This window comes from Schistocerca piceifrons, chromosome 1 (genome assembly GCF_021461385.2).
Source record: "Schistocerca piceifrons isolate TAMUIC-IGC-003096 chromosome 1, iqSchPice1.1, whole genome shotgun sequence".
NCBI classification, from domain to species: Eukaryota; Metazoa; Arthropoda; class Insecta; order Orthoptera; family Acrididae; genus Schistocerca; species Schistocerca piceifrons.
This window is the reverse complement of record NC_060138.1, coordinates 494,688,252-494,715,275: the sequence shown is the minus strand read 5'-3', so window position 1 is coordinate 494,715,275 and position 27,024 is coordinate 494,688,252. Positions and strand designations below refer to the sequence as shown.

Below are 27,024 nucleotides of genomic sequence, written 5' to 3'. Positions count from 1 at the left end.
CATATTTCTCAAAAGAAAAATCACACAATACCTGTAAAATAATAGATATAACACAGTGGCAATAACCGACAATAATGAACATACTAGAACCAATATTTTATTGGCGCTTACCTACAGTGTTGGTTTACACAATTCTTCCCCTCCTTATACACTTCTTTCAAGAGGCCTACTTTTTTCTGAGGTTATATCTGATATCAACGCAGGTATTTTAAATCTGTCTTGCAACTCCAAGGAAATGCGCATTTTTATCACCAAATGTGTTTCATTTTATTGAAATAAAATAACATCAGTCGCCTTCATGAAACACATATATCATTTGGCTTGCTTTCTCTGTATAAAAACAGTTCATTACAAAAGATATTGATGTTAGTACTTAAGATTTTTGCTCACGCCAGGAAACGCCATCTGCATGCAAGTTTTTTTTTAGATATTTCCTCAATTGCACTTTTGTTTCTTGTACTGTAGCTGCAAAGACAGATCGTCTTACTCTTGATATCTCAAAATTTGTCAGGGAAAACTGCTAAAACTTGTCTGGAAATCAGGGAATTTCACTTAGAGAAACTTGTGGCAACCCTGGCACTCCATTTCATTTTACATGAGAAACAACAGGTCCCTGTAACACCTCAAGGAGAAAGTGAGACATTCATGCATGAAAATGAAATCATTGGAATCTTCATGGTGCTGAGTAAAGAACCAATTTTGCAACATGTCCAGGTATGACATTTCTCTCACAGTTTCCTCCATTAAAAAAAAAAAATTCCATACACTTTGTGAACATAAATGCATTAAACACATTCAGTTTCAGTGAGGCTCTTTCACGTTTGACCACAATGCTGGATTTTGTGACCCCCCCTCCCCCCCCCCCCCCCCCAAATAAAATTCTTACATTATGGCAGTTTACTTTATCTAACAGTGGATATGTTGATTTGCCCAAATGGTGAGTCAGTCAGAAAAAGTGTCCTCTGCCATATTCTGGAGAACTGAAATGCAGAAGTTGTACTTTGTGTTAAGGTCACCGGGAGAACTGCTGCAGCAACTGTAACTTATAAGGCTTCATATGCAAGCGTCATTTCAGAACACACCACACTATTGTTTGAGAAAGTTGAAACTCCTGGCCAGCTCATATTGTGGACTTCCAAGGGCTCCATGTGAATGCATCCCAAATATGCTCAAAATTTTCATCAAATGTGTGTGGCCTACCAGTGCTCTTCGCTTCACATATGCAACATATTTCCAAGAATTTTGTATGCCTGCTTACAGCAGGACTGAGATCACGTGTCTCTGACCTGGCTATCACTGACACCATGACCCTGTCAAGCATGGGTACTCCAGTGTTGTGAAAGAGCTGACTGGTGAGCGGAATGGCACTCTGCTGTCTTCACTGATGAGGGCAGGATATACATGTGTATGGATAATCCTCATGAGCTGCCTATTCCAGAATGCATTTACCCACAACATACAGGTCCCACCCCAGACTTTGGTTTGTGTGTGTGTGTTTTTGTGTAAGGGGTGGGGGCATCAGTTACAACATGCAGTCGGTTATGGTGTTTCTGCAGGGTAAAGCAACCAGAGACTGCTACATTGGCCAGGCAGTTATCCTCAGGCTACCGCCATTTCTTCGAGAGGGAAGTGATGGGCTTTTTCAGCAGGACAAAGCACATCCACATATGGCTGCTGTGATGCTACACGCTCTTCTTGGAGTACTACAACTTCCCTGGTCATCAACATCACCAGATCTCCCGCCAAACTGAACACGCATGGAACATGACAAAGTGGGAACTTACTCGTTCCACATGGCCTGTAAGAGCCATCACAAAATTGCAAGAAAAGGCACAACACGCTTGGGAAAATCTATTGCAGGATGCCATCAGGACACCTTTATTATCATCTGCAAGTGAGGATACATACGAGTTCCTACAGACGGGGGTACAGTGCTTACTGATGAGACTGATCTGAATTTTTATCATATACTTCTACAATGATGAACTGTGTGTGCCCCTCACACGTCAATAAGTGAGGTTGTCCAACAATGGAAAATCCAGGATGGAATATAACAATATTATGAAAAGGATAGTTGCTGCTCACCATATAGCAGAGATGCTGAGTTGCAGATAGGCACAACAAAAAGACTGTAATGCAATAAGCTTCTGGCCAACAAGGCCTTTGTCAAAAATAGACAACACACACACACACACAAAACTGACACACACATGAAGCCAGACTAGGCTACATTGTCCTTGAGACTGTCACACTCCCCTCTCCTAGCAGTGTGTAATCACTGTCTGTAGATGTGAGCGTAAACACTGAAGTGGTGGTGACGGCCACAGAAGGTTTCATACCAAACTAAAATTTTTCTAGACTTGTACTAATAAATGGGTAAATGTTTCTTGGTTTTCTTGTGGCATCTGACTTGCATGTTTACTCAAGTTGTCAACAACTTCCTTTTTTGTTGTCACTGTCAGGAGTTAGCTCTCATTACTACATCGGCAAAATCAAGACAGTCTCTGACGGCATGTGGAAGGAACATTAGTAGCCTTTCAACATAGCACCCATTTTTATGCACCATTAAGGGAGCAGGGACTATTTTGGTTGAAGTTGTTGTTATAGTTCTAGCACAGTGGCTTCTTTGATGACCAAATTCCAGTAGGTAGATACAAAGGATAAGATTTTCATTTCATCAACTATAATCATATCTTTTAGCAGTGAATGTCATAACTCACTGAGTGTAGTAGAGGCATTGAGTAGTTGAGAAGCACACAAACAACTATTGAAAACTTTCTATTTGTGTCCATGCAGTCCTGTACACTGAGCCTGTATTCCTCTGCTGATGAGTACTTAGGTCACTGCTCAGCCTCTCAACAGCCAGTTCTGCTCTGGGCTCTAGACCAACTGCTAGCCGCCCTCACTCACGTCTATGCTTAAGACCACAATGATTGCTGCTGCTACCCATCAGAAGTGCCATCTCACACCTTTGCTGGGATCATCAGCTGCTTGGACATGTCAGTCACTCCTGTGCCTGGACCTGCATCTTGACAGCCTATGAGCTCACACCCTCGTGGTAGAGTGGCGTTAGAGTGCCTGCTCAAGATTCGTGCACTCCAGCCCCCTGCTCATGGTTTACCGGCTGCAGTGCCAGGTCCTCGTCTCACCTGTTACCCATCCACCACCCTCTTCCACACTGACACTGTCGTTGCCACGCCATGTCGTGTTCTGCCTGGACAATACAGCCATGGCCGACACTCTTCCTGAGGGTGGCACTGGCCAGACAGACAGGGATGACAAGACGTCTTCAACATGTGTGTTTCTGTGTTTCTTGATCTGTCTTCGCATTTCGTTGGAGCAGGGTTCGTTCTTTCTCAACTGTTCATGTGTTTTTCAATCATATGCATTTCTGCTTGTGTCATCTGTCTTGATGGGGCAGCAAATTCATGTTATTCTGTTGTGACAGTCTGTATTCACATCCTACTATAGTACACCTCATCCACCTATGTACTGGATGTGGACTCTTCCTTTCTTGGGTTCTGTATCTAAGCTCATTTGTGTAGTTGTCTCACTTTCGGTAGGCATTCTTTTTTCCATTTAGTTTTCATGTTTCTTGGTAGATGAAAGTTATTGGTCTACGGAATAGTTTGAGTGGTCCGTTTATGTACTGTCCAATGTGCATTCTCTCACTTGCTGTTGTTGGTCTGGGTTGTTTTCAGTAGTTCCTTAGCGAGTTTCTCATCTTTCTGTGGCTCACTGGAGCCATTGTTGCCTCAAGCCTTTCATCCAGGGTCAGCCAATGCTGAATCTGCTATGGAGCATCTCTCTGCTCACTCTGGTACTACAGTTTTTCCCACAGTGTTCTGAGTGGGCACAATCAGGACCTGTGTTCGGATGGGGTGTCCAGCAGTTTGTGATTTACAAGGTGGATTACCTTCCATCAAGTTTGTTGCAATGATGTCATATCGCAGAACACACCCTTTAATGTTCACTGAGTTCTCAGATAGAAATACTTTTGGTATCAACCCAGCCCTCTCACATGACAATGTCAGATACAAACTTCTCTTCGAAGGCCCATCAGCTTCAATCCAGTTGTCATTGGCCTAGTCGTGGCTGGTCATCTGATTGCCAGTCCCATTGGCGTTGATGCCTGCTCTCTCACCAGCTGGCCCTCCAGTCATTACTAGTTCTATTCCAGCCGGCACTTAAGATGCAGTTACCAGCCACCGCTGCCACTGAAGCCGTCTCAACAATTTCAGTGAGTGCTGCCGCGGCTGTCCATTCGGGCACTTCCGCAGCTATATTCAGCCTCGCCGTAGTCAGTTCTCTTGGCACTGTTACCAGGTATCACCACCACAGCCTCCTCTATGACCGTCGCCACCTGTCCTGCTGATTCCATCATGTTTTTCTGAACCTTGTGCTGAACATTTGCCACCAGCCCTGCCTAAGCCTGGTTTTCCCCGTCATTGACTATGGAGCTCAGTGGCTGTTCCCCTACGTGGGTGAAGTGTGGTCCTTTAGTTAGGATAATTTTTGATTGTATTACAGTGCTCACCAAGTCCCTCCTCCCTTGGGTGCTGAGATGATTGTGCTATCTCTCTTAAGGGGGCACGAGTGTAGTACATGCAGGGCAGGGGTCCTGCATATTCGGCCATCACGTCCACAGATGTGCTTTGCAGGCTAAGTACAGTTCCTGCTTTACGTTGGGTCACATCTGCTGTTGAAGCTGATTTATACCATGTTTCTAGATATTAGCGACAGTTAATGTATTTCTCGTTAACTTTATCTCAAGAAATGTATGACGTATGATAAACATGTAATATTTTCTTTGCTGTGAAGATGGTTTAAAACTGAAAGTGGTTGCAAAAAGATATAATAGACAGCACAGTGTCATGCATTTTTTGAAGTTACGTAGCGAGGTTGCTTTTCAACAAAAGATTCACTGGGCCGTTTGCCGCCAAGCCTCCCGCAGCCGCTACAATGTTTACGCATGCAGGTCACAGTAATCAGCACTGTAGTCGCAGGCAGTCTTGTGTCCATGTGACATCACACCCGTCTTCCTCTGCTGACGGGTACTTAAGTTGGCCCTCAGCCCCTCAATTGCCAGTTTTGCTCCGGGCTCCAGAACAACCGCCAGCTGTCCTCAAGGCTATGCTACTGACCATAACACCTGACACTGCTGCTACCTATCACGCAGTGCTGTCTTACACCTTTGCCCTGACCTTGAGCTGCTGAACATCCATCAGCTACTCCCACGCCAGAACCTGCCTTTCGATGCCCCATGAGTTAACAGCCTCATGGTACAATGCTGCTGATCGTGCATAGTACCTCCTGATTCATCACCACTACTGAAAATTATGGATTTCATCATTGTGGGCACCCACTACAAGTAATCTAGATGGACTATTCAAATGTACTCAATAGTGGACTTCCATTCTCTCAAAGCTATACTGAGTTTAGTTCTAGGTTAATAAACAATGAGTAGTTGTTGCAGCATGTGAATTCAGTCGCTACCAGTCAAACAATTCAAGCTGGGGTTTTATCATAAACAAATCTGATGTGGCAAAAAACTAGTAACAATTATCCAAGAATTTCACTGCAAAAAAATTACAGCCTCATAATACTAGTAAATAAACAAATATCTATACAATAGGATCCTGCTAATAAATCGGAAGAGTCTGACTGGGCAAACATTGTCAAAAAACAGATGAGTCAGCAATTGTGAACACTTACCATATTAAGTTGCCTAACACTATAGATATGCAATTCAATAATGAACTTCACATTTTTTCCACTAAATACCCAAATACAATTAATATTGTAAGATTAGGAAAGCACTCCTCTCAATAGGTTGTATCAGAATTTGAATCCTGGTACGTAACACAGTTTGGCGTATTACAAATTATTTATATTTACCTTGTTTTGATCAATTTTTCGAAGCAATTTCTTGATGTCTACTGGCCGCTTTATTATTTCATAATAGTGGGGGCACTCTTTCTTTGATGGTAATTTCACAAAAGGTTCACTGATATTTCGCCCATTTCTGGAATAGAGGTTGTCATTAAAAGTTGCTGAAGTATAACTTATGGTGCATAATTCATGCCTCTCTCTAATTTCTTTCTATTAAAAATAAAATAAGAACATCAGTAAATTTTATAAACATGTCTGCAGTCACACTGAATAAATTAATAATTGGCTTTTGGCTCACCAGCATGAAAAGACTGTCACATTCCAAAATAATATTGCAGGATAGATTTAAAAGTACTACAACAGTTTCACTAAGACGGGGAAAACATGGGTGAATCATGTCCTATCAATTTCAAACATTTCATACGAAATACACTCCTGGAAATGGAAAAAAGAACACATTGACACCGGTGTGTCAGACCCACCATACTTGCTCCGGACACTGCGAGAGGGCTGTACAAGCAATGATCACACGCACGGCACAGCGGACACACCAGGAACTGCGGTGTTGGCCGTCGAATGGCGCTAGCTGCGCAGCATTTGTGCACCGCCGCCGTCAGTGTCAGCCAGTTTGCCGTGGCATACGGAGCTCCATCGCAGTCTTTAACACTGGTAGCATGCCGCGACAGCGTGGACGTGAACCGTATGTGCAGTTGACGGACTTTGAGCGAGGGCGTATAGTGGGCATGCGGGAGGCCGGGTGGACGTACCGCCGAATTGCTCAACACGTGGGGCGTGAGGTCTCCACAGTACATCGATGTTGTCGCCAGTGGTCGGCGGAAGGTGCACGCGCCCGTCGACCTGGGACCGGACCGCAGCGACGCACGGATGCACGCCAAGACTGTAGGATCCTACGCAGTGCCGTAGGGGACCGCACCGCCACTTCCCAGCAAATTAGGGACACTGTTGCTCCTAGGGTATCGGCGAGGACCATTCGCAACCATCTCCATGAAGCTGGGCTACGGTCCCGCACACCGTTAGGCCGTCTTCCGCTCACGCCCCAACATCGTGCAGCCCGCCTCCAGTGGTGTCGCGACAGGCGTGAATGGAGGGACGAATGGAGACGTGTCGTCTTCAGCGATGAGAGTCGCTTCTGCCTTGGTGCCAATGATGGTCGTATGCGTGTTTGGCGCCGTGCAGGTGAGCGCCACAATCAGGACTGCATACGACCGAGGCACACAGGGCCAACACCCGGCATCATGGTGTGGGGAGCGATCTCCTACACTGGCCGTACACCACTGGTGATCGTCGAGGGGACACTGAATAGTGCACGGTACATCCAAACCGTCATCGAACCCATCGTCCTACCATTCCTAGACCGGCAAGGGAACTTGCTGTTCCAACAGGACAATGCACGTCCGCATGTACCCCGTGCCACCCAACGTGCTCTAGAAGGTGTAAGTCAACTACCCTGGCCAGCAAGATCTCCGGATCTGTCCCCCATTGAGCATGTTTGGGACTGGATGAAGCGTCGTCTCACGCGGTCTGCACGTCCAGCACGAACGCTGGTCCAACTGAGGCGCCAGGTGGAAATGGCATGGCAAGCCGTTCCACAGGACTACATCCAGCATCTCTACGATCGTCTCCATGGGAGAATAGCAGCCTGCATTGCTGCGAAAGGTGGATATACACTGTACTAGTGCCGACATTGTGCATGCTCTGTTGCCTGTGTCTATGTGCCTGTGGTTCTGTCAGTGTGATCATGTGATGTATCTGACCCCAGGAATGTGTCAATAAAGTTTCCCCTTCCTGGGACAATGAATTCACGGTGTTCTTATTTCAATTTCCAGGAGTGTATATAATTTTTAGTGAATGTCTGCAATATCTAATGCAACCAACAACCACCAATGTAAAAGTGGCAGAAAACTGTGACATTCAAAGACATACAGTATAACCCTGCTTTTACATTCCCGGAATTAACATTTTCCTGCTGTTTATGACATTTTTTATCATTCCCATCAAATTTCCTATGACCACAATATTAATTTGCACCTGAATTTGTGTCAACATATTTATAATTTTCCCATGATTTACGCATCATGGGGGGGGGGGGGGGAAAAGGCCGAGAAACAAAATGACACTGGCACGATGTTGGCCGTCCAGTAGTGTTTAAAAATATTATGTAGTTAAGTTTCTTGACACCAGGGTGCTTAGCGGATTTGAACCAGTAAACGTGTAAAAGTTGGAAAAATTTGTGCTGTTATCTACTGCTGCTGCCAAGCACTTCTTGGCGTGATGGCAGATGGGAATAACTAAGTTCATTCGAATAAAGATATCATGACCATTCACAAACATTTCCAAACTCTCTACCATGCAAATGCAGTTTCGTAATTGTTGTGATTATCGTGACGCCTTTGTCGAACCATATTTAGCATGTTTTAGCATTTGCCCTATTGTAGCACTAGTTGACACCATCATTCACACTACATTACTCGAATGTTTTTCGTTTAAACGCATCACCGGTAACAATTTTTTTTTCATATTGAGCAAAATGTGTTTTGAGAATTTATTCTCGTTATCAGGTGCAGTATTTTTTAACTATCTTTTGTGATGTTACACAAGCAGTGTGAGTGATAGTCTGCATGTGTGTGGTTTTCTACATAACTGAGGACGCACAGCACCTGATAACCTCAAAAAGATGACTACAGTGCATGAGAGGCATAATAACACATATGCAAACACCACACAAAATACTTATGTACATATTTGCACTTGACAACGAGAAAAATATCTCAAAACTCATTGTTAAGCATGAAAAAATACGTAACTAGTGCAGTATTTCATTATTTAAATAATGAATAAACACTGATTATGATATCTGAAATTAAGTCAAAACGTTTTTACTTCCCAGACAGTTATCAATTCCAGTTACATCAGCGGTTTTTATTAGATAATAAACCTTTATTAGATAATAAAAAAAAGTCCCTGACAAGTCTTTTGAACCTGTTATGTACATATACCATGTACAAAGTGTGAAAATGCAAGGGGGTATCCTATACATAACTTTTACAGCTTAAAATGTTATTTCTCACATTTTACACCATTTTTTTGAAGTCCCTTGAAAAATGCAAAAGCGGGGCTTCACTGTATATGAAAGCTTACAGACAGGCGAATGGTAAAAACAGAAGCAAAAGGGAATGGTTGTTAAGTTATCAATATCTCCAAGCAGGAGAACAAAAATGACATATTTTAGGCTTGTTGTGCATAGTTTTGGAATAAGTCCCAAACAATCTAAGATTAAGCCACAAAGTAAGAGTCTCCTGCCTCATCACAGAAAGCAACTGAAAGCATTTTAAAAACTATCTGAGCACTATATTAAGTTTGTAGAAGGGCACAACTTAAACAGAATCAAACCATGTGGCACATGAAACAAACAGGGAATGGTACTGGATAACAAAGTTCTTACATAACAACTGTGTGTCCTCTTTTAATAAGACATGAAAATAGTACAACAATAAAACAATACTATGTTTTAAATAATAACACTAAATAGTAGTAGTATTAATAGTAATAATAATAATAATAATAATAATAATAATAATAATAATGAATAGATTAGAAGAACAAGCTGACCCACAAATAGAAGAATACCAGGCTGGTTTTCACAAGGGACGATCATGCATAGAGCAGATCTGGAATCTGAAAATGATTCTCCAGATGAGAAACACCCGAAACACAGTGTTTACTTCTGTAGATTTTAAAAAGGCCTACGACTCAATAGACAGAGTAGTGCTCTGCAAGACGCTGGAAGAATTCAGCATTGACAGAGAGACAAGAGCAATCATTCAGGAAACATTAACTGACACAGTCTCCAAGGTTAAATTTATGGGGGATATCTTGGAACCATTTGTAATCCAAACTGGAGTGCGACAGGGTGACGGACTTTCACCATTACTCTTTAATATCATTCTTGAAAAAATCATCAGGACATGGGAAAAAGAAGTCAAAGGAATCCAAATTGGCATTAGAAAAGATAATAGATTCAATGTGAAGTGTTTAGCTTTTGCAGATGATCTTGCAATCCTCACAAATAATAGAAAAGAAGCCACTAACGCCATAGAGAAGTTACACGAAATTGCACAAAGAACTGGCCTGCAAATCTCATATGAGAAAACCCAGTACATAGAAAGAGTGCCACAAGACAAATTTGAAGAGGACCTCAGACAAGCACACATAACAGTAAACGATGCAGAAAATAGAACTGAATTCAGGAACATCATCAAAAAACATAAATTTGACACCACAACACAGAAGAGACCAGGATGCAAATGGACAGCGGAGCAAAAGAAACAACACAGTGAACACATGAAGAAAATTTGGGCTCAGAAAAAACATAAACAATCATCATAAAGGAATTCAAGTTCAAACGCTCTCTTAAATGGGAATAATCGAAAATAATAATAATAATAATAATAATAATAATAATAATAATAATAGTGTCTTTTCCTATTTGGTCAAAAGCTGATTATAACCTAAAACCTGCTTAAACTAGTTTTTTTCTGTTTTTATTATTCTTTTTGATAGGACATGGCATGGTGTGATGGTTTATGTTTGGATGACATCAGAGAAAACTATACTGTAAGCATATATTTCTAACAGATATGCATATATGGGGATTCTGAATGTCAATGAACTTGATTACATTAATAATTCTGTTTTATATTCATCATCTTTGCAAGAAAATCAATTGTGAGTCTATAAGGTTTCTTATCAGTTAAAATGAGTATGGTGAATTAACTGCGCTTCCTTCCAGGAGTGGACAGATGTAAGTACACCATATGTTCATTGCAAAACTAGTGATTGTGGTGCCAAAACATTTTGAAATGTTGTGGTACAACTAATAATGAGTTTGAGGGAAGACAGTGGTCTCTTATGTCTTGGGGAGGTGCCAGTAATCTCCATCAGCATAGCCCAAGGTTACAGTAGGCCCCAAAAAAGTGTACTGACACAGGCTTTGTTCTACGAAAGTCAAAAGGGTCACCACTCTAAAGTGCTAGCTTGAGCATTGGCTCCTTGGGTGTGGAGGAATGTATGTAAGGCACCGACAGTCAGTGAGAGGGACTATGCATGCAACAGATGAAATGACACACACAAATGAAGTTACGGTTAAAATGCAGTACGTTTTCATTGTAAGAGGGCTTTAATGAATTTGAAGAATAACGGCAAAATTGTGCAAAGCACAATGCATAACATGAATGAGCACTCTTTCACAAAGCAACAATGTATAATACATTGTACAAGGTCACATGAAAATAGGGCAAACAACAATCCACAAGCTGTACAAGGTGGTATTAATAGGCAGACGTTTCAAAGCAGGACCTACAGAATAACCCAAGGAAAGAAAGGAGAGAGAGAGACCTCTGTAAATGGAAGACCTCTATGACAGAGAGCAGACAACACATAGCAGAAGACAATTATGGTGGTTGGTAGACAAGACCAAAACTTTACTTCTGTTGTCAGACCATTGGAAGTATGCAGCTAAGTTACAAATTTCATACAGCTAAAGGTATTTTATTACAAAAATTATTATTACTACTATTATAATTGTTATTTGTACACTGCTGCTGCTGCTGTCAACAAAAGTAACATAGTAAACTTACAGCATAAACAAACACAGTATTTGTTTGGTGTGAGAATGGTGCCTTCTCAAACTAATTATAGCCATATGGGTCACCCAGGTTGTTGCATCCAACTGAATCTACATAAACGAACAAGGCATGAAACAATAAGGCAGGGTTGATGCATTTTTTTGTTGATATGGTATTCTCCTAATTGTTTTAACTAATGACAAGACTTCTTTTCTTCTTCAAATTTTTATGGTTCTTGAATGCAACAAAAATAATAATGACTATTCCATGTGTCACTTGTGCTAAGTACCCAATTCAACTCCCCCCCCCCCCCCCCCCCCGAAAAACAACACACTAATACTTTCAATGGCATGCAAGCTTTTTAGTTGGCCCAACTACCCAGCTATACACTTTAGTTGCTTGCTGCAACAACAGCATACCGTAGGGCTTTACAACATAGCTTTCATTTTTTGAAATACATCAATTTGCCACACTGGCTGTTGTTGTCAGGATTAAACCATCCTTTTACTTTGGAATGTTGGCTCTGTAGTCATTCTCAAGGGCAAAGTATAACTTCACAAACACATGTACTTGGATTAGTCAATGTACTTGTCTGCATCACACAATTATGTTGACTGTAATGCAAGTATTTTGTTGAAGAGTTATACTTTACGCTTGAGAATGGCTATGCAACCAAAACTAAGTAGTAGTAGTTAACAATATACAATAGCAGCCAGTGTGGCAAACTGATGTCATTCAAGAAATGTATCACAGCTGCTGACTCCACTGCAAGTAAGATATTAGTAACTGTCATTTAAAGCCTTTTGGATACTTGCTGTTATTCTGAGAGCAGCGGCATTAGATACCTAGCAGCCAGTGTTCTAAATATTTACCTGCTGAAATACCAGTTGCTAGAATCAAACTATTCAGAGTATAGTACTTTGTGACCTGTTCCAAAGACAAAAGTAATGTTTTTGACTAACCGATCTGTGTAGTTCATGACAATGCCGAGAATGTTGTGCAGGCACTGTCTCAAGGCAGCTTGCTGGGGAGTGTCACAGGCATCTGCTCCCTGTTGGCTGCGCCTCTGTTTCTTGTGTATCATTGGTGTAACCTCTCGAGACGGTCCTGCAATTGCATCATCTCGTTCCACAGACTCTATTTCCTGTATTTCCACATGCTTTCTTTTGCGTGTCTTCTTCTTTATCGATGAATGCTGTCGCTCTAACTGTTCCTGTAGAGGATCTTCTCCATCCACGTGTTCCTCTTCCTCACCTTCAATTGCCTGTTCAAATAAATAATTAGTTTAAAATGTTCAACAAATACTCATACCTATTATTGTATTTGTTTAAATATTCATTTAATTTAACTATTAATCTGTAGGGGCAAAATGTGGCTGCTACATAGATAAGAAACACTGACTGATGTTATATGAATAACATCTGCATATAATGAATGATTACTACAGTAAAAGTAATAACTGTAGATCCACACAGGAGATCAGCTTTAAATCACTAATAATGGGGAGGTGGTGTGGAAGATGACAGCTGAACTCTACTTATCAGGAATTACCACATCATTCACACAAAATGTCCTGGAAAAAGAATGTACAACCGAAATCAGAGAGGCTGCATTAGACAATAAACCTAATTCCAAATCACACAAACAATATTTTCTGAACTCAATCTATTTTAGCAAACAAGAATAAGAACAAACACAGTCAAATGAACCTTGGGTATTTGTGCACAACACAGAAGCAATAGGCAAGGATGAGGCCTTTACAGGCTCATTCAATTGAACTAAAAATATTATTTATGTTTGGATTGAACTGCCTAAAATAAGTACTTTTTATTGTAACAGATATTAGCACTTCTTCCTGTTCCATTCATGGAGGGAGCATAAGAAGAATGATTACTTGTATGCCACTGTGCATGCTGTTACTAATGAAATTTTATCTTTCTCATTTACACAGGAATGATACCAGAAGCTGAGTAGTATTGGAAGAATCAAACTATTTTGCCTGCCAACCCAATTGGATTCCCCACATTTCCATTACTGGCCACTGCATGGCCAATTAGCTAGCTACATTGTTCCCCAGGTGTTGTAGATGTGTGAAAGTGCATCACTTGGGTTTTCCTACAGTGCTATGGATGTCTGAATGCATCCTGAGCTATTCACCTCACTCCTGCAGACGAGTTACTTCCATATCTCTGTGAATAAAAAGATGTCGAGTATTTATAATACAAATACGTGTCTTATTGTGTGCTATCATTTGCAAAAAATCTTGTTTTGATATCTTGAATCATTTATGAGATGTGGCGAATGTTATGACTACATGATTCGTGATGCACAATGATGTGAATGGGCACATCGCATGTGACCCTCCTTCAGATATAAAACCCAATAATTCGACAACAGAATGACATATCCCCCAATTTTAAATAAAATTTCGATATCTTATCTATATTTTATTCAGTGCAATGTTTGAGCTAAAATCAACCATATGCGAAAGTTTACGCAATGCATTTTTACCTCTGTGAACTCTTTAAAATTTCACACAATGTTTTACTGAATTTGATGCAGCGTAGTAAGTATGATGGGTAATGAAAAGAAATTCAGTTCTTTATCAACTGAAATATCAGACTGCAAGATGGGCAAAAATCAGTTCTTTTACTTAATAATTTTTAAAAAGTTGGATGATAAGTAATTCCTGTTGGCCAGAACGTTGTCTCTCAGCAGGCTCTAGCATTTGGCGAGCAGTGCAGTTATAATAAAAGCCCCCTCAGCACAGGACGCAGAGAGCACATCTGTAGCAATGAAAGAGTCAATCCAATGTCCTATGGATGCTACACATTTGACCACCACTTCAATATTGCATGGATAATTGTACTGTATGTAATAACTTTCCTGTACATAGTACAGTTTCTCAGCACCCTGGCAATAAATTTGAAGGCTGCTCTCTCCTAGAGAAACTGCCAAAAAATCAAAGGCTGCATTCTAGTTAATGTGCAGCTGAGCTCCACGTGAACCAGAAGTGATGACAGTGGACAATAATGCAATTATAAAGGTAGCTGCAAACAACCTCCAAGAGGGCTTAACCTCTATCCTCAATCTCACTTATCGTGCTTCCAACGGAAGGGAATAAAATGTCACACCTAACTGAGTAATGCCTGAAAAACTGAGCATATTGTGTTTTAATGTAATGTATTTCACATGAAACGGGATTTGTACCCATTATGTTTGTCTCATCAATACATAAAAAACTTGGAAGCTATCAGGTACACACTAATTATTGAATTATATCAGGGAAAGAACTGGTCCAAACATGAACCCTGTGGGATGCCCCAATTTACAGTTGGCCTTATGTGGTATAATTTGTGATGTTCTCCAGAAAACTAGCAAAATGCTGAAGGATAAAAAATAAATGCGTTATGGGTGAGAAAATCAACTCTGCTTGTTGGAGGAAACCTAAAACTGCATGGTGACAATATTTATGGTACTTGTTAGGTCTGCTACAGGCTTCAAAAATCCAGTTTAAGCTGGTTATGCATGGTAACTAAGTTATGAACTATTTTTGATAATTCATTAAAATTAACCTTACAATTGTAAAAATACACAAAATATTCTCTCTTAAATCTAAGAACTTCTAGTCCAGACAAAAATTAATCTTATTTGCAGTAGTGTCAGAATGTATATATAAAAAATATATATGTATATGCAAATGTCTATCTTGGCATATACTGCTGGTGAAAAACTCTTGGGTTTACAGGTGGGTGGCAGCATTAAAATACCATGACATTTTGACAGACATCATAATCATCATTTTCAGATAAATTGCCGAGATATGTGGATGCTGTTATACAGGTATGCCCCCCGCCAACTGGCCACAGGCAGCCAGGTACCATTCGACTGGTGGGCAGGAAAGAGGGTGAGGCTGCGGTGGTGAGGATAGCTGAGGATAGCAGGCACACTGTTTGCATCTCTGCGTGAGCATTTCACTTGTGTCTTGCAAGTTGGATGGTGCTGACCGTGCTCTTGGCACACTGCCCGCTATCGCAGGATTTCGAGTGGCATTCAAGTTGGTATCTTTTGTCTCTGTTGACTAGATTCTCATGAGCCTGTATTTCAAAGGATTCTTTTATGATGTTGTCCTAGTAGCCAGGCACTTGACAAAGTACCTTCAAGTTCTGAAAGTCAAAGGTGCGGTATTTCCGGATGCTATGTTCTGCTATTGCTGATTTCTCTGTCTGTTCCAGTCACACACGCCTGATGTGCCCCTCGCAGCATTCCAAAATACAGTGCTATGTTTGCCACTGTGCTGTTGGCCACAATCGCAGGCCACCTGGTATGGGTCACATATATTTACTTTTGCCTCTGTATATGGTTTCTGGGGCTGTTTGCTTATAGACGATACAAGACTGCATCACTTTTCACCTCCAATTAGCAGTCAGTCAGCATGAAATCAGCAGCTTCCCAATGTGTGTGACCCCTTAATGGGCTGACGGAAGTGGCTTGCAATGTATGACTCTACATAAGTTACAAGACTTACTAATACTTAGGAGATTTTTCTTTTTTTTGCCTGGCAACCTTTCAGGATTTGGTCATTCACTATATATTCAAGGTTCACACTTATGTGGCCAATAGTACCCTGGGCAAACACAGTGCTGTATTTTGAAGTGCTGTGAGGAGCAAATCAGGCATGTGTGACTGAAGCAGATAGAAAAAACAGTGATATCACAGCATAGTATCAAAAAGACCACACCTTTGACTTTCAGAATATGAAGATGCATTGCCGAGCAATCGGGTATTGGGACAGCATCATACAAGAACCCATCGAAATACAGGTTCACGAGAATCTGGTCAACAGCGATGAAGGATGCCAGCTAATTACCGCATGGAATCTTGCAGCATTTGCATTAATACGCTGAGAGTGCACCCAGCACTGTCCAACTCGCAAAGATTTGGCTGGAATGCCCACACAGAGATGCGAACGGTGCACACGCTACCCCTGCCACTGCAGCCTCACTCCCTGCCCAGCCGACGGCCAGACAGTCCCAGATGCCCGTAGTTAGGTGGAGGGAGGCACACCACTAGTACAAGTATTACAGCATCAGCATATCTCGACACTGTCGGAATATGATGAGTATGACACTTGTCAAAATGTCACAGTATTTTGACACTGCCATCCAGCTGGAACCCCGAAAGCTTTTCACCAAAAGAAAAATATGATTTTCCAATTTTCTGAAGATATTAGTATATTGTAAATTAATATTTCATATTAGGAATTATGACAATTTTCAAAAGTAAAATTAAGAATAATGTTTCAAATATCATACAAATAGAACCAAGAAAAATGTTGTGAGAAGGAAGTAAAAGTTCCACATTTTTGAATAATTTTACAATTTCAAATTACTTCTCAAAAAAATTCTCAATCTAGTACAAATGTATTTTACGTATCAAATCTTTAGTCTGCAATATTTGCGAAAGTAAAGCTTAAAAGATGTAAAACATATCATGAAAAGAAGAATGACAGGTACATTATACACTAGGTATTTAGTTTCTTCCTCTAGCATTAACAAGAAACAGATCTGTGTTTCTCATCCAACACACCCACTTGAAAAGATAAGAATGAATTATAGAGTATGATACGCTATATCACGTAAATAAAAAAATCACATTTATGATCGCTGCATAACATGTAACTTGTTTTCAAAAGTTTGGCAACTAACAATGGAGAAAACACTTCTACAACTTGATAAAAAGATAGGACGTAACCATGAGAAAATGACAGAACATAATGGTATGCAGATGAGTGCCATATATTTTTATACATTTCTTTACCGTATGTCAACAAAATAAATTCTGGTAAGGCCAAATCAGGACAAAAAAACTGGAAATTAAAATTATATTACAATGAAATAGTTTAAATATAATCTGGAAAATACAGAGTCAACTAGCACAAATATTACATTTTGAGAATTTCATTGACTCTATTACATTTTGAGAATTTCATTGACTCTGAATCCGTCCTGGTATATGGTCTCAGTTTAGGGAGAAGAGAGTATCATTATACTTTAAGGTAATACACAACAATGTGTTTGACATTTCGCTGATTTAAAATCCAGTTTCCAGTTTATTCCTGTGTATCAGTATCTTTAATTTGGTGTAATTAATTCTGTCATTTTCTACTGTTCCATAACTACAACAAATTTTTGGCAAGATTTAGTTATTCCTACATGTATCTTGGAAGTATTTTCTTGAGGTATTTATTTTGAGTGTAGCCTGTACCACCCACAACTTCTATTTGGAAAAGCACTTTCCAACAGTGACAGCTGTGTTGGAGAAGTTGAAGACTGAAATGGAAGAGTGAAACAACCCTTTGGCACGCTATTCAAAAATTGTGTTTCAGATACACGAAGCTCAACAAAAAACCTGTGCTGATGCAGAATAACAAAGTAGCAGATAAAAGAGGTGAGTTCTTGCAGGATAGTACTGGATAGACTATCATAGTGATGAGAGATAGTGTGGTGCAAATCATTCCAGAAAGTTTTATTAGCAGGAAAAAAAAAAGCTTTTGTATCAGAAAATATATACAATTGTCACAGAGGAAGTGCTCAGGAGTGGAATGGCTGGAAAGGAGGAACTCAAACATTGTCCGGTTCAGGAAAAAGGATTATAATGTGCCACACTGGGAACAAAGATGAGTTCAAGCAAAATGCTGGTTTATGTTTTATTGGGCAAAAAGGTGTTCATGACTTAACAATGACCGCTGTAATGCACATCTGTTGTTTACTGTTGTTAACTCAAGGTGCCTCTGTAGTTACTGCATTGACATTGCTTATACACCAGGAATAAAATCATTCTCTGGACTTTTTGGTCATACAGGATATGTTCCCTCTCCATCAGGAACCAGCATCCAATAAAATCAATTTCTGAACTTTTTGGACATACAGGATATGTTCTCCCTCCATCAGGAACCAGCATCCAGGTACGTTCAGTGCATACTGAGACTGAATTAACAAGCACTGTGTCATCTGATACTCCAAATTGTGCCCAAGAGCTATCAGTGGACCATTTGGCTGAAAAACTAACATCAACCTGTCAGCACCTGCACACTTGACTGCATAATTGGAGAACATGTTTCCGAGTGCAACACAGCAGACATCAGTATTTAGTTTAAGATTCAAGACATCGTGATCCTTGGAACTACACCAGCTTCTCTAAACTATATGGGTCACAATTATCTCTCCAGCTCATTGTTTAGTCTGGCAAAACAGTCTGCTAGTGCCAGTCCAGTCCTCCTTCCAGCGTTGCCTCCCTAGTACTCTCCCCACTTTTTACCATTTTCTATTCAGGTTAAATCTCTCTCTCTTCTTAGCTATGTCTCTCTCTTCTTAGGTAGATAGCTTCCCTGTCCCTAGGACCTCCTACCTCCACTGTGATCTGGCACTGCTTTTATCTAATATTGCATTTTATAATGATCTCCTGATCAAAACCTACTGCCTTTTCCTCGTAAATAATACAAGCTCCACTACTAACACTAGAAGCCAGACATATGAGGCTGCTGCAGCACTACTTCCATATGGTGGAGAGCTGTCATTTCCCTTATCCAGTGTTCTTATTTTGATTTTTGCTTGGTACCTCCTCCCTCTTTTCAAAATGTGAAATTGCTGCAGGAATGTCAAACAAAACATATGGGAAAGATTGGTTCTACAAACCACATCAAGGGAAATGCTCTGACATGCATCCCATTTAAACATTTTATTTCATATTGAGAATTTATTCTATACGAATGTCATGATAGAATACGAGGGTAGTTTGAAACATTCCTGGAACGGAATAGAAAAAAAGTACTTACATCACAGAAACTTTTTTTATTTTTCAATGTAGTCTCCTTGTAGATTATAGCACTTGATCCAATGATGTTCCAGTGCCTTAATCCCATCTTGAAAATGAGTTTCTCCAGGCCTGCAAAATCGTTGTAAACTCCAGCTATCAATTCTTCGCTTGAAGTAAATCTTTGTCCACCAAGAAAAATTTTCAGTTTTGTTAAGAGATGGAAGTTGAAGGAGTCCTATCGGGTGAATAAGGCGGGTGTGGCAACAGTTCATATCTTAGTTCATGTAATTTTGCCATGGCAACAGCACGTGTGCAGGCACGCGTTTAAGGTCGCAGCATCCATCTTGCAGATAATTTTTTTCATTTCTATTCTTCAGCTAAAGTGTGATATACCCTTTCAGGTGACATCCGACAAGTGTGAGCAATTTCTTGCACTTTCAATTGGTGATTGTCCATGACCATTTTGCAATGATTTCTGGAGAAGTGACACATCTTGGCCAACCACTGCGCATACCATCATCTAAGCTCTCCCAATCAGATTTAAATTCATTTGTCCCAATCAAATTTAAATTCATTTGTTCACTTGGCAACAGGTAAATACGAAGGAGCAGAGGCCTCCAGTGTATTCTGGAAATCAGCATTAATGTCCTTTGCCTTCATACCTTTCTTTACGAAGTATTAATCACTGCTCGAGTCTCGATTTTTTTCCATCTTCGCAAATCACTATGTGGGAACAACAACAGAGCCACGTCATTGCCATAGCTCTCTTCCAAGAGCACTGACATACCCCGTGTTTACAGGGAACATTCCAAAGAAAATCAAGTGAATAACTTGTCGCGCTAGTGCTGACCTCTCGTAGTGATTCTGAGAACTTTTCAAATCACCCTCGTAGCTGCAAGTTTGTGATGCTATAGTACTTGCCTTTTAGTAAAGTAGTGATAAATAATTTCAATTTGTATGGCATGCAAGTCATGAAATTTTGGCTTGAAAAATCTGGAAAAGTTGTGCAATGTTTTGTTGGTAAGTGCAGAAATGTTCCTTGTGGTAACTGCAGGAAAAAAGAAGAAGAAGAAGAAGAAGAAGAAGAAGAAGAAATCCGCCACCCATTTCTCATCCCACGATTATGGCTGCACCTCTTCTTTCATTTCCGTAAATATATAGATTTCCTTCTGAATCACAGAAAACAAGTAAAGAACTTTTCCCCTGCCATCCCAATGTACTGCACTATGGCAAGTATGTCACCATGCATTGCTTCCATTTTTCACAAAAGGCCTCTGATGAGACAAGGTGGTCCTGTATAATATAAACCAGTGCATCAAGATCTTGATATGACCAAACTGTCTCGTGGGTGACCTAGCAGACACATGATCCCAGGGCATGATATGCAAGTACTCTGATGCCCATAACTCATGGGACAGAGTTGAAACAGCCTGATCTGTGTTACCACATGTCGCACCACACAAAAATCAGGAGCACCTACTCATTTTGCAATAGGAGATGCACTTATATGCTAGCAAGGGCAAAAGATACAACATATGTTTGTGGTTACCATTTGGGTATATTTTAACAAAAATATAATGAATTACCGTCCAGCTAGTTTTTCCAAGGAATACTAACGTTCTTGTAATTGTTCACAAAAAGGAAATTTGCAGAATCAAAAGAAACAGTAGTACCTTCAGCCATTCCTTGTCGGTGAGGCTATCTGAATAATCTACCTCTTTGCGCTGACGTGTACCTCGGCCATACACTCTTTGCTCTTCCTCTTCCTCACCAGACCACTCACCCTGCAATTGCAGTAAGCAATAAACTTATTTTAGACTGTAAAAGTGGCATGCATGTTGGTAAAATTATTGCAATAAAGTAAGTGACTTTTTGCATAGAAAACATGTTGGTCTCCATGATACTGCTACCATCAGATTTCATGAAATAATGTTTTTTAACTCAACCTCATCATCTTTCAACAGCCATGCAGGAAGCTCCTCCTCTCCCATGAGACGAGGCTTTGCTTCTTCAGTCTTGCGTTCTATATCCATCTTTTGGAAAACATCAAATTCAGCTTCACTTCGAGCTATCATCTGATTCACAGTTTCATCATCAGGAACTTCATTTTCTTCCTGAAAATGCACAATAATATGTCAAGTTTTGTGATTATGTGCTCTCTTTCTATCTACAAAAATTTAAGTATTGCACTATGATTTTCGTTGTAATATGAGGCACAAAAAAACTATAACTGATATGACTTCCTGGAGAGTACTACTTGGTCCATAATACATGTGACATTAGTGCAGATTACAAGAATCTGTCTGCTGTGGCTTAGATGGGTTACTAATTAATAAAGAGTAGGCATACTTGCTGCGACAGTGCTAGAACTCATATAAATCACAGAAAACTGAACAAACCTCATCATCTGCTTCATCTTGTCGTAGAATAGTCTTTAGGAACTGCTGTCTTTCTGAGCCTGTTGATTTCTGATCAAACATTCCAGCTTGTATAACTTTCTCATCCATGTTGAGCTTGTAACGAGCAGCTGCCAAAATACGTTCCTCTACTGAATTTACTGTCATCAAACGAAGCACACGTACTTCATTCTTCTGCCCAATTCTATGGGCTCGATCTTGGGCTTGTAAATCCTGAACAACATCAGAAAATGGGTACAACAGAAACAATAAAATTAACGTGATTAGCAACAAGCCAAGAGAAAGACATGCTATAAATGTACTGGGTGGAATAGTTATAAAAAATGTCTATGAGGCTTTTTGAAATATGGAACTGTATTTCTGGACGGCAGTGTTAATGCAATAAGGCACTACATAGTGACTTTCTTTAGCTGCTGTTTGGCATTAATCTAAACAAATGTCACTGTCTCATTGCCTTTGGAGAAACAGTTGTGGCAAATTTTGTGAATGGGCAAAAATGAAAACCCTTGGAGAATTATGTATACATTAACATACCATGAGTGATTAGCAGAAAGTTACAATAATATCAGTAAGGAAACAATTTCTTGGTGTTCTGCAGCTATAATCTATTCACAAACCATTATGTTGGTCAGTTAGGTAGAACTGTGACAATTAGGTTATCAGAGGAATTAAAGAGTGTGAAAGAAATTCAACTTCTGCAGGACATCTTTTAACAGAAAACATACGACACAGAATGCTGTTTTAGTTTCAAAAGACCAAACACGACTTACATTTTTTCTCTTTATTTAATTAATTTTAATCACATACCACATCCCTCACTGAAACTTTTGTTTCATGTATATTTTGTTTGCGTTAACACTCAAGCAGTCATGCCTACGCATAAAGTGCGCGAACCAAAATAACATTGTCTGTTATCGTTCAATTTTTGTTTTACAACTGTGAGCCCATATCCATTCCTTCATTATTGCTTCAGCTAACACAGTGATAAGTTGTGTTGTCATATGTTTAAGTGAGCACCAGTAATGTAAAATAAACAGCAAGTTTGCTGTGAAAAAATTTACAATCTGTGCACGAAAATGCTCCAGATTAAGAGCTAGCAGCGCAATCCCACAATGAGGCAGTTGTCTACGAGAAAATTAGTTACTGAATGAGTGTTTGGCTGGGACATGATGCACCTGCACTCTTTAATGCTCTGAGTGGGTCATTACCATAGGATAATACGTGCACGTGGCACGAGAGTGGTACAATAAAAGTTTTTTTTTATTATTGTTTAAATAAACAGTGATTTAGCTTATTTAATATAAGTTTATTTCATCATTTTTTAATTACACCAAGATTAAATAGTGATTTTGCTTGTACATGTGTACCTCAGTAACATAAAGACAGCTATCCTTTACATGTATACAAATTACACAGCAAGCCCACTCATGTTATGAAAATCAGCACGTCCGCTTGAGGGTAACATTCTGCTGTGATTATGGAAATTATTCTGTGGTTACAACTGCACATGTTAGAAGTCTAGCACAGAAGAATGATACATGATTAAGAAAGTGAAACTGTCCTCAGTCTGAAAATTAGTCTGAACATCATAGTGCTCTAGACAGGGTCCTGTTGAGGCTGGTGTGCCTATGCATTGAGTTACCCTACCCAGCCAGTTATAGACAGACCTACATTATGGCATCGATTCCAAATCACAATACTTAATTATAACGCAAAGACGATGAATACTTGTTAAATGTAGGTGGTTCGCACATGTATGTATTACTGTCATTTGAAAATATAATTTTATTACTGTTTACTCACAGTATTGACATCATTTGTTGTACTTTTACTTGCAATAATTGCGGTTTTAATCATCATATATCATTTTGTATGTATGTGACCATAGAAATGAAAGCAAAGTATTCCCCATCCGTGCTGCATCTCAGCTTGCATTTGGATTTGTGGAAGTTGTTGAGTAGAGTTATCAGCTGACATCCCACTTAGGTGAAGTTTTTACTGCTAATTGACACTGAACTTTTGTTTCAGAAGTTCTAAATTTAGTGGACAATATTCTTTATTGGTAACTGTTAATGTTTTAAATATTTTTGTTCTCAACTACAGGATATGGTGATGGCAATAGCTGAAATATGTTATATCAACTCTTAGTGTTTCATGAAAACAAAATTTGCATTTATTTTGCACTTGTTATATGACAGTTTTTCACCATAAGTGAGGTAATTGCTATACCACATATCTGCTATTCAAACAGTTTGATAACAGCAAGGCTTATTCTTGTTTATTCATTTGAAAACCAGCCTAAAAGGACACCATTTTCAGATCTCTGCACACATCCTACAAGAGGTATTTCAAATTTCTTTCAACAGTGGAATTACCATTAGTGTGGGATATCAATTCCATAAGAGAAAGTTTTGGAGGAGACAAAATCAGCCAAATTGTATAGTAAAACAGTAAAGTAATATGACCAAGTTCTGTTTATTTTTAAACACAACTCACATACTGTTACGAAATGTTGTATCACATGTTGCACACAAAACACAAAAATGAGAAGAAAACAAATAAAACAAATTCTGACCTGATGAGGATTCCAATCAGAGTCAAAGATAATGACAGTATCTGCTGATTGTAGATTCAATCCAAGGCCACCTGCTCTGGTGCTCAACAAGAAAACAAAATATTCTGAGTCTGGAGCATTAAATTTCCTCAGTAGTTCACCACGTTCTTCCGCTTTTGTTGTCCCATCCAGTCTGAGGTACTGAAAGCCACGCCAACCCAAATAATCCTCCATTATTGTCATAAGCTGTGTCATCTGACAAAATAGCAGCACACGATGGTTTGATGCCTTCAGCTTTGGAAGAATTCGGTCAAGAAGTTCAAATTTACCAGATGCTCGGTACAGGTCTGGCCTAGATTACAGATGTGATGTAAGTTTCATACTCAATCATTATCAGAATTTAAATAAACTTTATATTAGTTACCTAAAAGGAATAAATTCACAATCAATAAATAACAGCAGAGCAGAGAAACACATAAAGAAGCATACACAGGATTTTGAATCCTGGTTTCTTTATGAATGAACATAGAGGAGAAACAGTCAAAGAAAAAGGAATTTTGTAATCATCATGTTATCTCCTAATTATGCTCAACCACGGATCAAAGAAAATACAGTAGGACAGTAAGCTTAAACAATGTTATATTAGTGACAGACTAAACTGAAAAAATGTTATCTGTGGCCATTTTGCAATACATGCAAATATAGATGCAAATTCGTCTCAAAACATGAAAATACAAAATTATCTAATAGATGTTATTTCATAGCGAGCTGTAACAAGAGTACCTATTGTATCAGAGATAGTTGGGAAAGCTTAATTTTCTGCACATAAATATCAAAAGTGTAACCAATTTTCGGTTACTGCCATTTCATATCTTCTCGCAAAGCCTGATTTGTAAAGATAATGTGCATAAGAATGTGTTTGAGTAATGAAAACTGCACGAATAGTATGATGTATCAGTGCAATCACTGCTCCGGTGCCACGCGAACTGTGGGGAGCTGAATAATCTGTGTAAGATACACACAGCATATTCAAATTAGTACTCAGCCATGGGACTTAGCACGTTAGAACAAAGAAACGGGTACATTTGTCTGCTAGTCAAAAGTTCAAAAAGCTGATATAATATGGACATTTTTAACATGATAGTTTTAGGTGCCATGTGTTGCTCATTGTTTCTCTTTCCATATTTTGCAATGAGTGAAAAGACTAATCCTGGTCATCATGGAGTCTGATTATGAACCTCACACACCCAAAGGTATCAGTGATCTCTATGACCACATGTCCAGTCAGCTTTTGCGGAAATGCAGAACAAAGAACAAAGGTGTAGGCTGGTGCCCTCCAAGAACGAGGCAGGGCTTCTTTCCCAGCATGACTACATTCCACTCTGATGGTCACAATTCTAATTTGTTCATGCTCCTGGCTGAATGGTAGTTTATAGTGGCCGCATGCTGCACTATAGTGATGGAACAACAAAATCTGTCAATGTATTTCCACGCCATCGAAATTATTTTGCTAACATGTGAATAACATTATTTTCAGTCCTACTGCTACATTAAGTACCTTATCAATTCTATCTGTAGCAGTGCCAAGTATGGGTTGCTTGCCTATGAATGATCACAAAAGGTTGAAAGTAATATTTTCTAATTATCAAATTGGATAGGAAAAGAAAAACAATATCAGGTAGCATCTTAAACCACATAAGCACTTAGTTCGCTAGTGGGAAAATACTCCTCAGCAGAAGCAATCAGAAACTTAAAAAAGCAGAAAGAAGAAGAAAAGTGAAGACCATTTCGGGGAAAAAGCTAGAAATTTTTGCAAAAGCATACATTCCAATCAAAAAGCTCTCCAATCTCAACTTTTTTTAACTGTCAATTTCAAAGCACTAAGGTTTAATCTTCAAGCAAACAGCATGACAATCTTTCAAATTTGTACATTAAATCTTTTACACACACACACACACACACACACAGAAAAGAAGAAGAAAGAAAGAATAGAGAATTTCACCAAAAAACGATGTGAATTTTGTAAAAATAGGTGTCTCACATTCAGATCTCTGTTAGCTCTGTGTTTACTTACCCAGTAACAACGGTTCCCTGATATCCAATATGATCACAATAGGCTTTCTCAATATGCTGGAACATGAATGGATGATTGCACAATTTTCTTAACTGCATGATGATGTTAAGTAAAGCCTTAGCTCCACCTCGACCTTGCTTTCCCTTTTCTGATCCATCAGTAAGCAAAACACCTTTGTTTTGCATATGACTGTAATAAATGTACATAGAAATAAAATAGTTAACTGTGAACCCCACATACAAAAAAATCTCAAGCTTATGTCAACAAATAAATTATTAATGTTAATTTTTAGCCTCCAATACTGAAGTTATTGCACATAACTGACGCAAGAAGTTACACAGAGGTTTTATTCTCCACTGTGGCAATGCTACAGCCTAAATGAAACAAGCTAATTATATACATTGCCAACATTTCAGAGTTTCACTGGGTGATGTGAAAGTACTTACGAAATAATATCAATGTTTAAACATGCTGATGGAATGTATTTAACAAGGTATGAATAAAGATTTGTCCATGACAGTGAGCAAAGCTATGTACTTTGATGGCTTCTTGAGGAAGAAGAAAATTTCCATTGCAAGGCATCTGAAAAAATTTTAATGACTTCTCACACATTCTCAAAATCTG

General features: G+C 39.4%; 1 protein-coding gene across 2 annotated transcripts in view; it reads right to left on the bottom strand.

Moving 5' to 3' along the window:
• Positions 1 to 27,024, bottom strand: part of LOC124795790 (ATP-dependent helicase brm-like) — a 212,138-nt gene that overhangs the window by 13,830 nt on the left and 171,284 nt on the right. For both annotated transcript variants that reach the window (XM_047259881.1, XM_047259874.1), the window contains exons 18-24: positions 26,401 to 26,589; positions 24,348 to 24,678; positions 21,755 to 21,985; positions 21,302 to 21,469; positions 21,029 to 21,139; positions 12,500 to 12,801; positions 5,899 to 6,025 (exon numbers count right to left, since the gene is read on the bottom strand). In XM_047259881.1, the coding sequence (XP_047115837.1) occupies positions 5,899 to 6,025; positions 12,500 to 12,801; positions 21,029 to 21,139; positions 21,302 to 21,469; positions 21,755 to 21,985; positions 24,348 to 24,678; positions 26,401 to 26,589 (1,459 nt within the window). The remainder of the gene's footprint in view (positions 1 to 5,898; positions 6,026 to 12,499; positions 12,802 to 21,028; positions 21,140 to 21,301; positions 21,470 to 21,754; positions 21,986 to 24,347; positions 24,679 to 26,400; positions 26,590 to 27,024) is intronic.